Genomic DNA, 16,797 nt, shown 5'->3' with positions numbered 1-16,797 from the left:
TGTAGCTGAAATTTTACCCTTATCAAATAATGTTACTGTACTCTTTGTTATCTGTTGTAGTTCTACAGAAAAATAAGAGACATTACTTTTGGAGCAACCTTTGTGCATGCAGCCTAAGACAATTCCTATTCAATCAGTGCGGCCCAGGCAAGCCAAAAGGTTGGACACTGATGTATTCTAAGGTAATGGTTACAGTCATGGGTTACAGTCTCAGGGTTTGGGTCACTACAAGTGTTAGGATTAGCGTTATAATTATGGCTAGAGTTAGGGTTAGGGCTACTTGTTAGTTCCAGTTTATGGCTAGGTTTATTAATATTAGGGTCAGCTTTATTATTATTAGGGTTATGCTTACAGTTAGATGCTAGAGTTTGGGGTTAGGGTTAGAGTCACGTGTTAAGTTTTAGTAGGGTTAGAGTTATTGCTAGGCATTAGGGTTAGGATTTATAGTTAGGTTTCATTTAGGGGGAGGTTAAGGATTAGGTAAGGGTTAGATTTATTTGTCTTATGGTTATATTTAGGTTTAGGATTGTGGTTACCTTTTAAGATTAGGCTTGGGGTCTTGTTAGCTTTTGGGTTTGCCTTTGGTTTAAATTCAGGATTAGGGTTAAGGTTTAAAATGGGCATGGGTGACTGTTATGGTTCACATTAAGGATATGCATTAGAAATAGAGATGGAGTTATGATTAGCTTTAGGTTTAGGACGGTTAGGTATTATGATTAGGGATTTTCTTTCAAGTTGAATTTAGATTTATCATTAGGTTTAGGGCCAGTTTTAAACATACTGGTTAGAGCTTAACATTAGAGCTATAATCAGTTTTACTTTAAGGGTTTTTTTGTTTTGTTTTAGTACTAGAGTTAAGCTTATCATTTTGGGGTTAGGCTGACACAGACTTTTGGGATTAGGATTATAATTAGGATTGTGTTTAGAGTTTTGGTTAAGGTGAGGTACTAGGTTTAGGGTTATGGTTTTGTACACGATCAATATTCCATTTAGTACTCCTGTCAGAGATAGGGATCATCATTAATGTAAATTTTACATTATGTTTTGGGTTTAGAATTAGGTGTTAGGATTGTTAGGGTTAGGTTTAAGTTTAGGGGTTAGAGTTGTTAGGTATATTGTTTGCGTTACAGTTTGGGCTGGGGTTTGGCCTAGGGATTGGGGATAGTATTTAGGTTACGAGAAGATTTATAGTTTACTATCCTGGTTTCAGCTAGGGCAGAGTTGATCTTTTCTTTACGGTGTCTGGTATGATGCTATGTTTTCGCCTTTTGAAGAAGAACCATTATTTTAATTACTATTCAGTGAATTATTTTTCAGTCTACTTGCAGCAACATAAAAAAAAAGCAGTATTACAAAAATTCAGTTATGTGATCTCTTGACTTAAAAACTGGAATAGTGTAATAAAAAATAAAAAAACTTGATATTCAGTTTCAGGATAAGAGGATGTCAGTATAAAATGTCTGCATATCACACTGAACACTTTAAGTCTATTCTAGTTTCATTATTGTTTCAGAAGTAGTTATTAGTACATTTACTACATACATATCAAATACTGAACTTCTATTGCTTCCAAGAATTTGAAAGAAACAAGAAGTATAAAAATTAATGTATGGACAGAAAGTTAAGACATGAGGATCAGAATTCTGCTCACTTTTAATAACTGCAAGTGATGTAAACTTTCTCCCTAAAAGGACATTTCCAATTGTCTCAGAGTATTTGAAATAAAATTGCACAGTGTGCTGTAAAAACTGTTTATTAATAAAAGTTTTTAAAAACTAGATTAAGCATTCCAGGGTTTTTAAGGTGTTGACGATCTGTTTTATAGATGCATAGAAATTGCACAGTTTGCATGCAAAGTTAAGTACTTTTCAATGATAACAGTACAGAAAAGTATAAAGCAGTAAACCATCACACACAGTCTGCAAGTTTTTTTCTTTCTTCAAACTGTTTGTCCACTACAAGTGAAAGAGCCTGAAGAAACGTTGTCATTGTAACACTGGGGGACTGAAAATATGAAAATATTCTGTTAGACCTATCACAACAATAGGCACACAAAGCAGTTATTTGAAAAGGAAATATTAGACTTTCATGTTACAAAACACTCAGAATGCTAAACCTCATATAAACCAGCTAACATAGTTTCATTTTACTATGTAAAATCTTGAGTCAATCAACATTACTGAGAATTTGCTTCACCAAATATTTCAACAAATTAGTATTGTTTACAAAGTGATAGGGGTTTCTTTTAGCAACAAAACATGAAAAAACAAATACTAATGGTTTGTCACGGTATGTCAGTAGTGATATCAGTCTTCTTCAATTTCATTTTAAATCATGGCAGCAGAAAATTGTAGTTTAGATGAGCAAAACGTTTTAAGACTAATCATTTACTTCAGGCCAGCATTCAAAGGTCTTCCTACCTGGCTCAAAATCAAACCAAAATATACAAAATAGAAAAAACTTACTTGAATATAAAGTGCGTGTGCAAGGAAAGGAAGTTTTCTGAGGACCCGGCCACTAAGACCTTCACTTTTTCTATAGTAAAAGAGAGACATAAGCACTGCTTAAATGCTAAATATTCACTGTTAATAGATGACATTTCTCTTTTCCTTCACGCATAAATCACTCTGATGAAACTCAAGTCATAATACCTTGCTTGCTCACATGGAGCAGTTTTAACAGAAGTTGGAAATAGTGTATGGGAGGCCACATGGTACAAGAAAAAAGGGTAGAGAAACAGCATAGTCACATTGGCCTACCAGTGCTTTTATCAAGCCCCTCAACAATCACTGTGACATATCTCATGAATCTAGAGGAGAGTATCTGTTAGGCAGGATTTGCAAACAGTTTGGTTCCAAAGGGACCTTTAAGATCAAACTATGATTCCATGATATCCACTGAAACTTTAGGCATCTCATTAAGTCAGACAGCAATTTCTCTAGAGAATTTCAAAGGGCAGAACAGAAACCAGTCACATTTGATACCAAGAAACATTTGCATATCCTGATCAATTCCACTTCCTATCTACTGATGTTTTGCACCAGCCACAACAATATTAAAAAGTAAACAAACAAGCAGAAAACCATCCCAAAACAACAAATAAGTTCAAGATGTTTCAGAGCTCTAGCTTAATTCACTTGCTTTAAGACATAATTTCACGATTGATTTATATATAAATATGAACGCGCGCACACACATGCACACATATATTTCTCATGTAGAATTAAAAAAAAATGTTACCTTGAGATTTCTTTTAGTACCAGACTTAACCTGGACACATTATTTTCTACAAATCCAATCATTTCTAACTCTCTGAGTGACAAGAGATGCTGTCGAGGATATATTATTTGGCACTAGAAAGAAGAGGTACACGTTGTTGTATGAAACTTTAAAAAAAAAAAAATCATTTAAAATTAAATTCTAAAATAAGAGCGTAGATAAGAGAAGGAATAAAAATTGTGTGTTTTTGTTATTTAGGGAGTTTGATGAAAACATCAACTTTAATAAAATAGGATGTTTTATAGTTCTACTTTCAAAATATTACCTTCATCAGCTCTTCCAGGCAAGAAAGATATATTCTGAATATTGCTGCAGCAGATGGGGGGCCAATGTACTGCTTTATGTCTGCTCTGTCTACAAATGCCATGTCAATTTTCTCTGTAATATTTGAAGTAGTCAGGATAACTACATTGGGATACCTTCAAGATAAAAGCACATTCTTAGGTCACATGTACGTGAATCAGCTCCACTTGGCACTGGCAAACAGATACCTTCCTTCTTACAACTCAAGCCATTTCATGCAATCAACAGTCATATCACTCTCATCAGCTAATAATTACATGCTTTTCGTCAGCTATCACTAATGTACTTCAATGCATAGTCTCTTTCCTTCAGCTATTTTGCAATTAGTTTCTCTAACCCTATTTTAGAAGCAGTATACACTGACTGCTTTGTATGAAGAGAGTCTAATAGCATAGTTTTTGCCATAAATTAAGTTACAAAATTAAGACTTGTAAATTGGAATATTTTATCTATACATTTTCCATTTCACTTCAGAAGGAAGTAAGTAGTGCTTATTTATTTTTATATATCTGTATATAAATACATTTATTTATTTATAACTGCTGACATGACACATTCAACATTGCGGGGCATTAGAGTGAGCTGAAAAGGGAAGTAACAACTCCTTACTCTAACAAAAACATAAAGAAAAGGTTTAACCACAGATATTTTTCTATGAAGATTGAGTACTGTGTTAGAATAAATGACTTACCTTTAATTAGCAGCAACACAAGGCTAAATAACAGGGCACCTGTCTCTGTGCGAACGGGGCCAAGTATGCCCAAAGAGGAGGTGGCAATAATAAAACAAGAGATGTGCTATATTAAGTCCAGTAGACCAAGAAACGTTAATGACTGCTTATAAGCCACATGTTGTACAAGTCTGCTTTAGAATGATATTCAGAAGCTGTTAACACATTCTTCACTGAACTTATTCTTGTATCTCCAAAGTAGATACGATTACCATCCCTCCCCAGCTTTAATGGAATTATATTATCTATAGTTTAACAAACCTAGATTAGTTGCTGTTGCAATAAAATGAGTTTACCTTTTAATCTGATCTATTTGCATCAGTACAGCATTAACTACACGAATAGCATCTGAAGGCTCTGTTCCTGCCTTGAAGGCACTGCGGGCTGCTGTGAGGCTCTCCACCTACAAAAATAAAAAGCACAGACCTTATAGCAACAACAAAACCCCAAACCAAATATACCAAACAATTCCAACACTCACACACAAAACATTGCACATTCGGAATGCTGGCAGTAAGCAAGTAGTGCAGTGCACCTTCAGATCCAGTTTGGTATCTGAAATTTCACCCTTAAAGTCTTTTGTTAAATAGAAATTTAGGAAGACAGTGAAGAGAATATCAAGGGAGAGAGGTGTAATGAGTGAAATCCCTGTTTAGAGTGCAGAGGCTGTCTTCATTAATTCAACTTCTGGAAAATAAAAAGGATAAAATAAATAAATTTGATTTAAGCAAGCTTTAAGTAACTTCAAATAAAAAAAACCTAATGAAGTACTTAAGAACTAACTCACAACCTGGCTCAGTTGGCAATGCTTTCTGCAGCTGCTCTGCACTGCAAAGGCAGTGGCTCTTTTCTGCAGTGACCCCAGGCACAGACCAATTGCTCAGCAACAACCAGTACGCCATTAACTCACTGTCAGCTGAAACCAGGGCATGGGGAGAATAGTGCTGAGCATCACTGACTCAACTGACGGCAAATAACTGCATGTGTTTTTCTACATTGGTAAAACATAATGCTCTGAGCTGAGAGGAATATGCAGCTGAGCTTTCACTTTTCACTGCTATAGACAAGGACACCTCCCATTAGACCAGGCTGCTCAAAACCTCATCCAGCATGGCCTCAAATGCCTCCAGGGTGGGGACATCCATATAATCTCTGGGCAACCTGTTCCAGTGTCTCACTACCCTCACAGTAAAGAATTTCTTCCTAATATCTAGTTACAATCTACCCTCATCCAGTTAAAAGCCATGTCCCCTAATCCTGTCACTACCTGTCCTTATAAAAAGTCCCTCCCCAGCTTTCCTGTAGGTCTGCATCAGGTACTGCAAGGCTGTTATAAGGCCCCCCTGGAGCCTTCTCTTCTACATGCTGAAGAGTCCCAACTCGCATTCTGTCCCTGTGAAGGAGGTGCTCCAGCCCTCTGATCATTTCTATGGTCTTACTCTGGACCTGATCCAACAGCTTGATGCTCTTCTTGTGTTGGGGGCCCCAGAAGTGGATGCAGTATTCCAGGTGTGGACTCATGAGAGCAGAGGGGCAGAATTAACTCCCTTAACCTGCAGGTCACACTACTCTTGATGCAGCCCAGGATACAATTGGTCTTCTGGGCTGCAAGCACACACTGCTGGCTCATGCTGAGTCCTTCGTTAACTGACACCCCTAAATCCTTCTTCTCAGGCCTGCCATCAAGCCATTCCCAACTTGACCTTTATCTGTGCTTGGGATTGCCCAGATCCAGGTTCAGGACCTTGCACTTGTCATGCTGAATTCAAGGTTTGCATGTGCCTACCTCTCAAGCCTGTCCTTCTGGATGGCCCTTCCCTCTAATTTTTCAACTGCTCCACTCTGCTTGGTGTTAGCTGCAAACTTGCTGAGAGTGTGCTCAATCCCACCGTCTATGTTACCTACAAGGATGTTAAACAGCACCAGTCCCAGCACTGATCTGTGAGGAACACCACTTGTCACTGGTCTCCAATTGGACATTAAGCCATTGACTACAACTCTCAGAGTGCAGCCATCCAGCCAGTTTTATCCAGCGAGTACATCAAATCCTTTCTTCTCCAATTTGGTGGCCAGGAGGTTGTATGGGATGGTGTTAAATGCTTTGCACAAGTACAGGTAGATGACATCAGGTGCTATTCCTTTATTCCCTGACACTTGTAAAAGGCCACCCAGTTCATCAGGCATGACTTGCCCTTGGTGAATCCATGTTGGTTACCACCAGTCATTGCATCTTTATTTTCTATGTGCCGGAGTAGGGCCTTCAGCAAGATCTACTCCATGATCTTGCCAGGCACAGTGGTGAGACTGACTGGCCTGTAGCTCCTTGGATCTTTTTTTCCCTTCTTGACAATGCTGTTATGCTTCCCCTTTTCCAGTCAGTGGGAAGTTCATCAGACTGCCATAACCTTTCAAATATGATGGATACGGACTTGACAACTTCATCCACCAGATCCCTCAAAACCCATGGATGGATTGTCTCTGGTCCCACGGACAAGTGTACTTCCAAGTTCTTCAGATGGTCATAAACCTGATCTTCACTTACAGTAGGCACATCTTCCTTCATCTAGTCCTTACCTTTGCTTTCTGGAACTTGGGCAGTGCAGCTAGAGCCCTTGCCAGTGAAGGTTTTCATAATGCTTATCTTAAGAAAAAGGAATATCCCTCACCTCACAGTCACCTCTTAATCATGTCATCGCTTTTTAGCAGTAAATACATTTGTGATCAACTGTTTTCAGGGATGAAGTAACAGAAGGAGTAAAATTTCATCAAAAATCTCTGATGAACACCTGGAGATCTCACTAAGAATTGCAACCACTGCCATCAAACTAGACTGATGTGCTGATTAGACTTTTTTTTTTTTTTAATTAAATATTCCTCTAGTTTTTTGTTTTTGTTCCTTTTTTAAAAAGGTATGTTAAACAAAAATATTAGAATATTTAAATGCTTTGTTATTTATATATTATTGATAATGCATATTTTTGCAAGGGCTGCTCCAAAAGCATTGCTTCCTGTTTTATTGTATTGGCCCATGATGTTCAAGGTGGATGTTGGTGGTATGGCAGTAGAGGCTGGAACATTCAATCAGTAGATATGAGCACAGCATAGTGAGGCGGTAGGCAGTTCATTTCAGCAGTGGCAGTAGTGGTTCACCTCCACTGGAGCAGATTGTTATGGTAACAGCATGGAGGCCCTTGTTCATCGTTTGCAAAAATGCAAAGCTAAATGTAGTGACTATGCTGAAAAACAGTGTTTTGTAGCTGAGAATTTACTTTACCAAATAGTGTTATTGTGCTCTTTGTTTATGCTGTAGTATCCATGGAAATAAATTATTGGAGGCGTTACTTTTGAAATGACTTACAGCCCAAGACATTCCTATTCACTCAGTGAGGCCCAAGCAAACCAAAAGGTTGGATACTGATGTACTAAATGGTTATGTATCCAAGCCTGGGAAGGACAACTAAGCAACAATTAACTGAAACCAAATTAATTATTTTTAGAGCCTTACATATACACAAGAACACTATAAATATGACTCCAGGCTCCTTGGAAGTCTGAAACAATATTCTAATTGTAAACACGCAGTAGCAAAATAAGTGTCACCAAGAACGATTCTGCTTCATTTTCACTAGAATATATCTGCTAAATCACAGTGTGTCCTTTTGAAATCTCTCAAGTTTTCCAGTCAATATTAAAATTCACTCTTCTGTAGTTTACAAAAAAGTCTAAGTATAATTATTTTAATGTCCTTTAAGGATGCATATTATTACACTTTCCTACCCAAAATTTAAAATTTTCTGCTATGTTTTACATACATCAATACTATCAGAATCATACCTCATCGATCAGTACAAAAACAAGAGCATCTTTGTCATCAATTAACTCTTGAATCTTCTGGAACATCTTGGTTACAAGCTTGCCACTCTAGAAAGAGGTCACATGCATATATTTAACTATTTCCTTAGCAGACTTTTCAAGTTTTACCATGTTGAACAATGGAAAACTATTTTTTATTGTTTATTTTATAATAAACCCCCAATATAGCTTCTACTTCATTATTTTCATGGACATTAAGTATCCCAAATAATCTTTGGTGCAAACGGTTACTTTATGAACCAAGCTCAACAGGTACAGATTAATTTATAAGTCAGTCCACTTACTAAACTACATCAATACATACCTCAGAAAACCATTTAGAGAAAAGACTATGGCTGTTTATTTCAATCAACTGCCCATATCTATACCTAAAATAAGAAGGAAAAAATAAGCATAAACTCTATTGCATTGTAAATAAAAGTCAGTGATGTCAGTAACTCCCTTAAGTCTTATACCCCCCATTCCAACCATGGAATGCCTTGAATTAGTACTTCAACTTACTTCTATAAACACAACATTTGGTTTGTTTTTAATTATAATTTCCAGAAACTTGTCTCACTATAGCTTTCCACAATAAATCATTACCGGGATTCCTCCATTAGAGCAGTTTTGATTGTTACTTCCATATAGTTTAGGAATCCGCTTCCATGTCAATGAGCTCATTCCTCTGTTCATACAACATTATTTTTAGTATACCAAGTAAGACAGTGAAGTTTATTTACTGTCTGAAAGTTTATTCAACTACTAGTTGCTAAGAAGTTTATAGTTAATTTCACTACTGATATATAGACTATACTGATATACAGACTATACTGTCATACAGACTATACTGTCTGATATATCTGATATACAGACTGATTTTGGCATTTGGAGAATTCAAGTACCAAACACACTGGTACCTACTAAAAACAGGTTTTCTCAAACATGAATATACAAATAGGAGGCTTAATACTCTGTGATACTTCATTCTTTTATCTTCACAAATGTATATTATGAACACAAACAAATGACTATATTGCCATCTGAATTTGTTTTTCATAATTTGGCACAAACCATTACACATTCAGAAGGATTTATAATACTGTATCTATCTCTCTTTTACATTGGATCAACTTTATTGCTAATGCAGAGCTATGAATGTCAGCACTTGAAATCAAGTATTATATATCTTTGGGCTACTGAAAAAGAACAATTAACAACAGTTAGATAAAGTGAAGAAATTCCAGAAAGATCACCTGTACGATAGTCGTATTGTCAGCTTCTGAGCCAATGCTTTGCAGAGAGAGGTTTTGCCAGTTCCAGGAGGGCCTGGATTCAAATCAAATTCATATACATATTACAAAGAATCTACATCAGGTTGCCAAAGACAAAATATCTTTTTAATTACTGTATTTCATTATTGCACTAGTTGCAGATAACAGTAGACAAGGACTGGAAATATCAGGGCATTTTGAGAAGACTGCTTACCTAATTACCATTCTAGAGCTGTGCTCTAGAAGCTCTAAAACTAATTCACTTTCAGTTATTAGTATAGTTAGTACACCAGCTTGTATACAGACATCATAGAGTTAAAATAATCAAACAACATTGGAACAAAGTGTTTTGCTCTTGCTGGGCTTACGTATGTTAGCACTCTCAAAAACCTGTGCTTAAACTTTCATCTTTTTGAAACATAGCCTGCTAACATGCAAAACAGAAACCCCTCTGTTGTATGCTTCCATAGTTTGACTTCCCTGGGAGACCGCAGCTAGGCCAATTGCTGAGGTGACACCAATATGATGAGCAGTAAATGGCAATTTTACTGAAGCCGACACACACGTATTCTATGCTTTTCGTGTACACCCACTAAGAATGTACATATGACTAATCCTTATCGCAAGAAGGGCCTAACGCATCACAATCCAAGGCTGTACGCCCACTGGGGCCGCACAGTCACTAATACTTATCGCAAGGGGAGGGCCTAACGCGTCACAATTCGAGGTCAGCATTCGCCTAATACAACACCCCTCATGTATGGTTTGATAAGCTGTTCACATTCCCTAATCTCCACTGTGAGGCAACTGAGAGCATCTTAGGAAGTATACTGCACAACACACTATTTGGATATGCAATGATGCCCTACAGAAAAGCCACAAAGATCTTCTTCAAACAGAAAAACGTGGTTAAACAGAACATGAATGTATGGAGATTGATTTTTGTAATCTAAACAACAGATAACAGCAGATAGCTGACAAAACTTTCGTTCATAGTACTGCCTTTATAGCATAAATGTGGTATTTAGCACTATGAGAGTTTTGGATTTCCCACTATTAACTTTACTCAGTCACAATAAAAAGCTAATTACTACAATTTCACACCTGTATATATACATGTAGAAAGAAAATCTTGGTGCATTAAATATTACAAATTATGTAGACATTGTGGAAATGTTTGTTACGAGTCTTATTTTTTGAATACCAGTCTGGATAACAGAATTGTAAGTAATCAACAGCAAGCTGCAATTTCCAGCAAAATTGGTTCAGTCGATGTCAATCTCATTTATAATATAAGTATTAGAGTAAGCTTGGATTGACTGAATATTACAATTCCAGTCAGAGTAACAATTGAACAAATGAGACAACAAATTAAACAAACTGCCTTCATACCAGAATACACTATCAGAATGCCCGAATAAACTGCTCAGTTGCCTCAAAACTTTTCATAAAGGAGATGTAACTGAGGAATTTTAATACTGCAAAGAACTGTCAAACTGGTTCCTGACGTGCAGTATCCGCAATGTTTTTTGCGGTTTATAAAAAATCTGTTAGAAATTCAAATGAAGAACACTTATTATTGCTACTCCATTTATAAAATTTTACAGTTTAAATTTCTGCAAAACATTGAAAATACAAACACTGATTTGATTCTGACATTATTTTTCATAGAACTTTGTGCTACAGAGAGAATATGTCTAGAAGCGCTGCTTACTGTAACACAAGAACACATGTAACTTCATTACACAGAACTGTACAAGCTTTTCCTGAAGGGAAGCATAAACAGATTGTCAGTACATCAACTTATTTTAAGATAGACAATTCTTACCATGTAGCAAAACAACTCTATTCCATGATATCAGGTTGCTGTCAACGTTTCTGTCAGAAAATAGTAATGTTGTCGTGACATAATCAAGTAACTAATAGATGAGTAGGGGAAAAAAAAAAGATACACAAATTAGAGACATATCAGCAAATACAATTACAAATGGATGCAATCTCCTAATTATCTCTATTGCATACACCAACAACAACAAAAATTGTTTTTTTAAGTCTTTCAGTTTTAGACCACAATTTCTCTGCAAAGGCTGGAAATTCACTTCATTCCAGCCCTCTGGGAAAAAAAAAAATGCAAGTACTGGCCACAAATGGATATTAGTTACTCTTGTATTTGTATCAAGTATTTGTAGACTTGTTATCCTTCCAAATAAATAAAGCTGACATCTTTTTATTTTATCACTGTTACCTGTAATGCTTTTTGATCCACCTGAATTAATAAGACAACAAAAAAGCATTCCTGCCACAGCAGGAAAGAAAAAAAAAAAAAAAAGCTGAACTTCATCAAGCATGTTTGTCAGTAATATCCTGAGAAAGAGAGAAACCATTTTGAAACTTAACAGGAGTCTGCAGAATCCAAGCATACTCAGCCAGCTCCATGCCGTAAAAAAAAAAAAAAAAGAATATTCATCCACATAACTGCTACAAAAAGCTGCAGAAGTGAAGTTCCTTCACTTTTTTAATTACTTGAGCAAACACGTGAAGAAATGAAGTCTAATTTCTAGAATGATCAAAGAAACTTCTAACATGGAAACTAAGATAGATAGATTGATAGGAAGATTTTTTTTGTCTTTTGCAGTGCAGACTTTGCAGTAGTATGTATTCATACACATTTGAGATATATATGATGATTGATCTTAAAATCTCAACTTCGTCTTCTTCTCTTAAGCATACAGCAGTTACATTTAAGTATGGAATTACTAAAAATACATAGAAACTTTGGTAAGAATTTAAAGATTTGCAAAATGGCTAAAACTGTGCCACTCTTTATAGTGTAGGAACATACCAAGCAGACATCAGAATTCTCTCTCAGTGTTATTGCCAGGTAAATTCTCCATACAATGCAGCTACTTCAGGCTGGGCACATTTCAAATCTTACTCCTCCTCAAGCAATTTTAATTGTTACCAATTTTCTACTTACATGTGATTTTACTTCAGTGTCATATATAAGACTTTCCCAAAGGCCATGGAATTCAGCTGTGAAAGCAATACATTACACATCTGTTTAAGGCAAATCAATTTAGGAACTCATAATCTGCTTTGGCATCACCAATCAGTTTTCAAATTTCTTTCAGACAAAATTAAGGATCAAGAACAGATCTAGAACAATGATCGAAGTATATGAAAAGAATATATGTATTATTTTCTCAAAAAGCAAACCCTACTTTCTAAAGGCCCTATACATAAACTTATATATATTACATACACACACACACACACACACATAATGTAAAACATTATCTATGTATAGTATATATATATATATATATAAACTTATATTCAACATTTATTTAAAATAACATCAACAGACAGAGGAAGGAAAAAGTGAAAAAGGACTGTGATGAAGAATTATAAACCATAATAGTATGGGAAAGTCCAATTATGGACTGAATTCTCCTCAAGAGAAAATGTTGTAAATATTTACACTTTTCACTGTATGAAAATATGAAATATTTTCACAATGTGAAAAGCACAAGAATTGTCATAGACTTAAAATCCCTCCTTGGCCTCAAGTTCATACCTATACTTCCACATACAGAGTCCAACCTCAACAGACACTAGACAATAATAACCGGCAGGCCATGCTCTGTTGTGGAGGAAATCATTCCTCTTTCCAGAAACATTTTGAGGACTCTGTATCTCTTCAATTTCTTTGCTCCTTCTTGGGGAAAAAGCATACTTCATACATGTGACGTAAGCTTCACATTTCCCTCTCTAGGCAAATTACTTTTTTCTTTAGAAAAACAATCTGCAAATTTACTAAAAGCAAGCTATCGAGCTGCTGACAATAGCAACAGTAGTATCTAATTGAAAACTTGTTCCAGTTATCTTTGCAATAGGTTGCTAGCACATGGCTTTATGAACAAATGTATTTTATGATTTAGTTGTCAAAAGAAATTCAGGACAGTATTCTTTGTTTAAAATCTCAGTTTCTTCACCAGATTACCAGGTTTTTAACATAGTTATCTAGGAAGCAGACTGAAATTATTTCAAAAATCAATTCTCATGGGGAAAAAGAAAGGCAAAAGATGCAAGAATCAGGAACCTACAGAGCACCACGTTAACAAGGCACTTACAGCTCTTGGACCTTCTCTGTTTTGGTAAAGGTTTTATACAGAGATTCAAGTATTGCCAGACCATTGGCTTCTGTTTAAGAATGTAATAGCAGCACTATCTTGCAGGCTGGTAGCTAGCTAGCTATGGGCTCTGGAAAGCCAACATTTAAAATGATGAATTTCTTGTATGTTGATGCCTGAAGGGTTAAGCATTTGCATGCTTGTGATTGTGACTGTGTATTTTCAGGCTTTATTCCACAGGATCAATTACTTCAACCACAATTACAGACAAAACTGGCACTTTGTAGAATCGCCTGTAATGACTCAGTCAAAACCACTAAAAAATTCCAGATAGATTGATTCCATCAACAAAGAACAAAATTATACAGTCAATAAAGCTACTATATTTAAAAAATAACCCTACAAACACTTCCACCCTTTCCAAATCTTTCTTTCATTGTAATTGCTCTGGATCTTCTAGAATTATCAGGTGGGTACCTGTAGGTAGCACCCAGTGGTTAGCTGCAACAATATCCTCATTCTCTTCTTCCAGGTTTTCAATGCTTGGCCCTTCTTCATTCAGATGGAAAATATGAATGAAAAGACTGCTTTTGCTCAAGTCAATAGGCTAGGAGAGATGCAAAAAGACTGTCAATACATCATGTTTCACACTTCAGAGATAGTTAGAAGATATGAATGTTACAGTACTCAGCTGACATTCAGCTTTGAAACCTACTGTTTCCATTTCAGACTTTAATAATGAGTGTAAGCTCAATTTTTTTTTCCCCGTTTATGCCAGTTGGACCTTCTTCTACTCATCCAGCATATTATCTGAGGCTATCACTAGTCTACCTACAGTTAGTTCATGTGCATATGAACAAAGCTGTACATTTTTGGTTGATACCTGTCTTTCCTTCAGTTTCAGCTCTGTATCCACAATTGACACAGATTGCACATTGCTGTTAAGGAAGCCATCATCAAATTCTGTCCACTTGTAATCACCAAACACAATGTTGTGTCTGTTCAACAGCTTTAAGACACTCATCCTGATGTCTTCTTTCTTTGCCGTACTAATAAGAAAGAAACAGCATTATTTATAGCATTAACATTTAGAAGGCAAGTAGTAACTACTATCTGAAAAAACATCAGAGTGTTTTATCTACTACAGTAAGCCTCTCTCCATGGAAAAAAGCCTTCATTCAAAGCAGACAAACAAACAACCACACACACCAAATGCAATAACATTCTGCAAAAACAGATAAATTTAGTTTGTTTGCAAAGTAACAACTTTGATGTTATTCATTTAAAAGACACAGGCCAGAAAACACCGTTCAACATGTTTGCAATCAAATCAGGGTTCATGGGATGACAAAGCTAGACATTTCCAAGAACAGAAATCAACATGTATCAGTATGTTGACCGTGTTTCACTATGAATAGTAGAAAAACTCAAAACCAAACTACTAGACTGAAATTAGCTTGGAAGCTCAATTATCTCCTCACTCCTACGAACAACTGATGTCTCTAGACAGAGGCATGCTATAAGGAGAATTCCAGTAAAACAGGTGAAAACTACAGGAAAAGGAATAGCATTTTAAGATTCTAGAAAGGTGTTAATTTTAAAATTTTAGTCCAGTATCTTGTCTTTCAACCTTGATGAAGATTCTCTTCATCAAAGCAGTGGATATTTCTAAGCAGGACCCTCAATGTACTTACCTATTTAGTCCCAACAGACAAACTGGTAAGACAAGGAGTGGCCGAATGGACAAGGTGTCTGGACTGTCCTGCTCAGTTATTAGTAGTCCAAGTGGAGCAGCAAGTATGTGAGGCAGGGAGGGAGTAGGGATTAATGCTGGAATCAACACTATTTTTACATCTTCTTTAACCCACTGGACTATGGGATGGAATGCAACTGCATTATGTTTATGGATGATGCTAAAGCGGAGAGGACCACCAATATACTAGAAAGCAAAGCTACCATTCAGAGGGATCTCTGCAGGCTGGAGATAAGGGTTAGCAAATATCTCTGCAAATTCAACAAAAGTAAATGTGAAGTCTTGTCTCTGCATCTATTGCCCAGAGCAGACCAGAGGCCAACTGGACAAAAAGCAACTGCTGAAAAGAACTTGTGGTTCTGGCTGTTTGTCAGGCCACACCTGGATTACTGTGAGTAGTTTGGGGCTCTGCTGTAAAAGATTTAAGTATACTAGGGCAAGCCTAAAAGAGCCACCAACAAGATGTGATGCACAAAGGTAAAATAAATGGTTTTGTTCAACCCCAACTTGCAGAAATACTTCACAGGCACAGAAAAACTCACTGATATGTTAAGAGAATGCAGAGCAAGACTGTTGTGTGCGCACAGCACAAGGACAAAAGGCAACAGACACAAGCTGCAGCAAATAAAGTTCTAGTCAGGCAACAACAAACAGTTCCTGGAGCGAGAAAGGAGGGTCAAACACTTGATCTGTTGTCCTGAGTGACAACTGAGTCTCAAAAAACAATTAACCAATAATCTGAAAATCCTGAAAAGCACTTCATTTCCTTTCCTGTTTTCATGCACATATACTTTTTCTATTATTCAAACTAAAAGTTCTCAGCAAGGCATCACAAAGTGTAAAGGCCCAGAGAGACCTGTTTGATTTCTGATGAACTTCCACGTGTATCTGAACATTATCGCACATATTTGGGAGGGCTTGCTTCAAATCCCCAGCTGCTTCATCCATCCTTCTCACTCCTAAGGAGAAAGCGGCAAGAATGAGAGACAGACTTTCAGCTACTGCTACAGCCAGCAACGCAACCAGCCCTCCTTCACACGGGAACACCACGTCCCACCCGTGTGCCCCCCACCAGCCACGATGGGCTCGTCGTGATCATCAACACACCCTTTCCTTCTTTCGGGATATACAGGCACCAGCCCGAGGAGCGCGTTGCGAGCGCAGGCGGCTCGGCTCGCTCCACCCTTAGCGTTAGCAGCACGGAAGGGAAAGGAGCTCACGTTGGACAGGGCCCCGAAGACGGTGACCTGAAGCCGGAGGATACAGGTTCGCGAGGGGGAGCTGAGCACCGAGCACCTTCTGTGTCCCCCCCTCCGCGGGCGGGCCGCTGCGAGGACTGCACCTCTGCGGCGCAGAGCCAGAAGAACGGCGTTGTGGAGCCCGCAGAAGACGCAAGGCACCGCGACCCTACGGCAGCCTCTTCGAAAAGCCGCGCGCTGCCCCGGGGAGGCCCGCCTCGCGTCCCCTGACCTG

General features: G+C 37.3%; 1 protein-coding gene across 4 annotated transcripts; it reads right to left on the bottom strand.

Annotated features, from left to right (window-relative positions):
* Positions 1 to 1,738: 1,738 nt before the first annotated feature.
* On the bottom strand, positions 1,739 to 16,787 carry TRIP13 (thyroid hormone receptor interactor 13). 4 transcript variants are annotated; one of them, XM_072328169.1, is made up of 14 exons: positions 16,545 to 16,787; positions 16,181 to 16,283; positions 14,455 to 14,620; positions 14,049 to 14,178; positions 12,416 to 12,471; positions 11,267 to 11,357; positions 9,421 to 9,493; positions 8,490 to 8,553; positions 8,147 to 8,233; positions 4,609 to 4,715; positions 3,545 to 3,698; positions 3,241 to 3,353; positions 2,466 to 2,535; positions 1,739 to 2,004 (listed from the first exon to the last, which is right to left on the bottom strand). In XM_072328169.1, the coding sequence occupies exons 2-14, from the start codon at positions 16,270 to 16,272 to the stop codon at positions 1,909 to 1,911; spliced, it is 1,299 nt and encodes a 432-aa protein (XP_072184270.1). In that variant the 5' UTR covers positions 16,273 to 16,283; positions 16,545 to 16,787; the 3' UTR covers positions 1,739 to 1,908. The 4 variants fall into 4 exon arrangements, with proteins under 4 accessions (XP_072184270.1, XP_072184271.1, XP_072184272.1 ...); XM_072328170.1 differs by having other exon boundaries at positions 1,795 to 2,004; positions 16,432 to 16,563; XM_072328171.1 differs by lacking the exon at positions 8,147 to 8,233 and having other exon boundaries at positions 1,795 to 2,004; positions 16,545 to 16,675.
* Between the last annotated feature and the right edge of the window lie 10 nt (positions 16,788 to 16,797).

This window comes from Excalfactoria chinensis, chromosome 2, assembly GCF_039878825.1.
Source record: "Excalfactoria chinensis isolate bCotChi1 chromosome 2, bCotChi1.hap2, whole genome shotgun sequence".
Taxonomy (NCBI): Eukaryota; Metazoa; Chordata; class Aves; order Galliformes; family Phasianidae; genus Excalfactoria; species Excalfactoria chinensis.
Note: the sequence above shows the minus strand (reverse complement) of the source record. Positions and strands in the feature narration are given on the sequence as shown.

Excerpts from the sequence above, each read along its gene's own strand:
- TRIP13 (XM_072328169.1), bottom strand. The coding sequence starts at position 16,272 with ATGGATGAAGCAGCTGGGGATTTGAAGCAAGCCCTCCCAAATATGTGC. Across the intron at positions 11,358-12,415 it reads ACACTGAAGTAAAATCACAT|TTACTTGATTATGTCACGAC; the intron begins GTAAGTAGAAAA and ends CTCATCTATTAG. Across the intron at positions 8,234-8,489 it reads TCTCTAAATGGTTTTCTGAG|AGTGGCAAGCTTGTAACCAA; the intron begins GTATGTATTGAT and ends ACCTCTTTCTAG.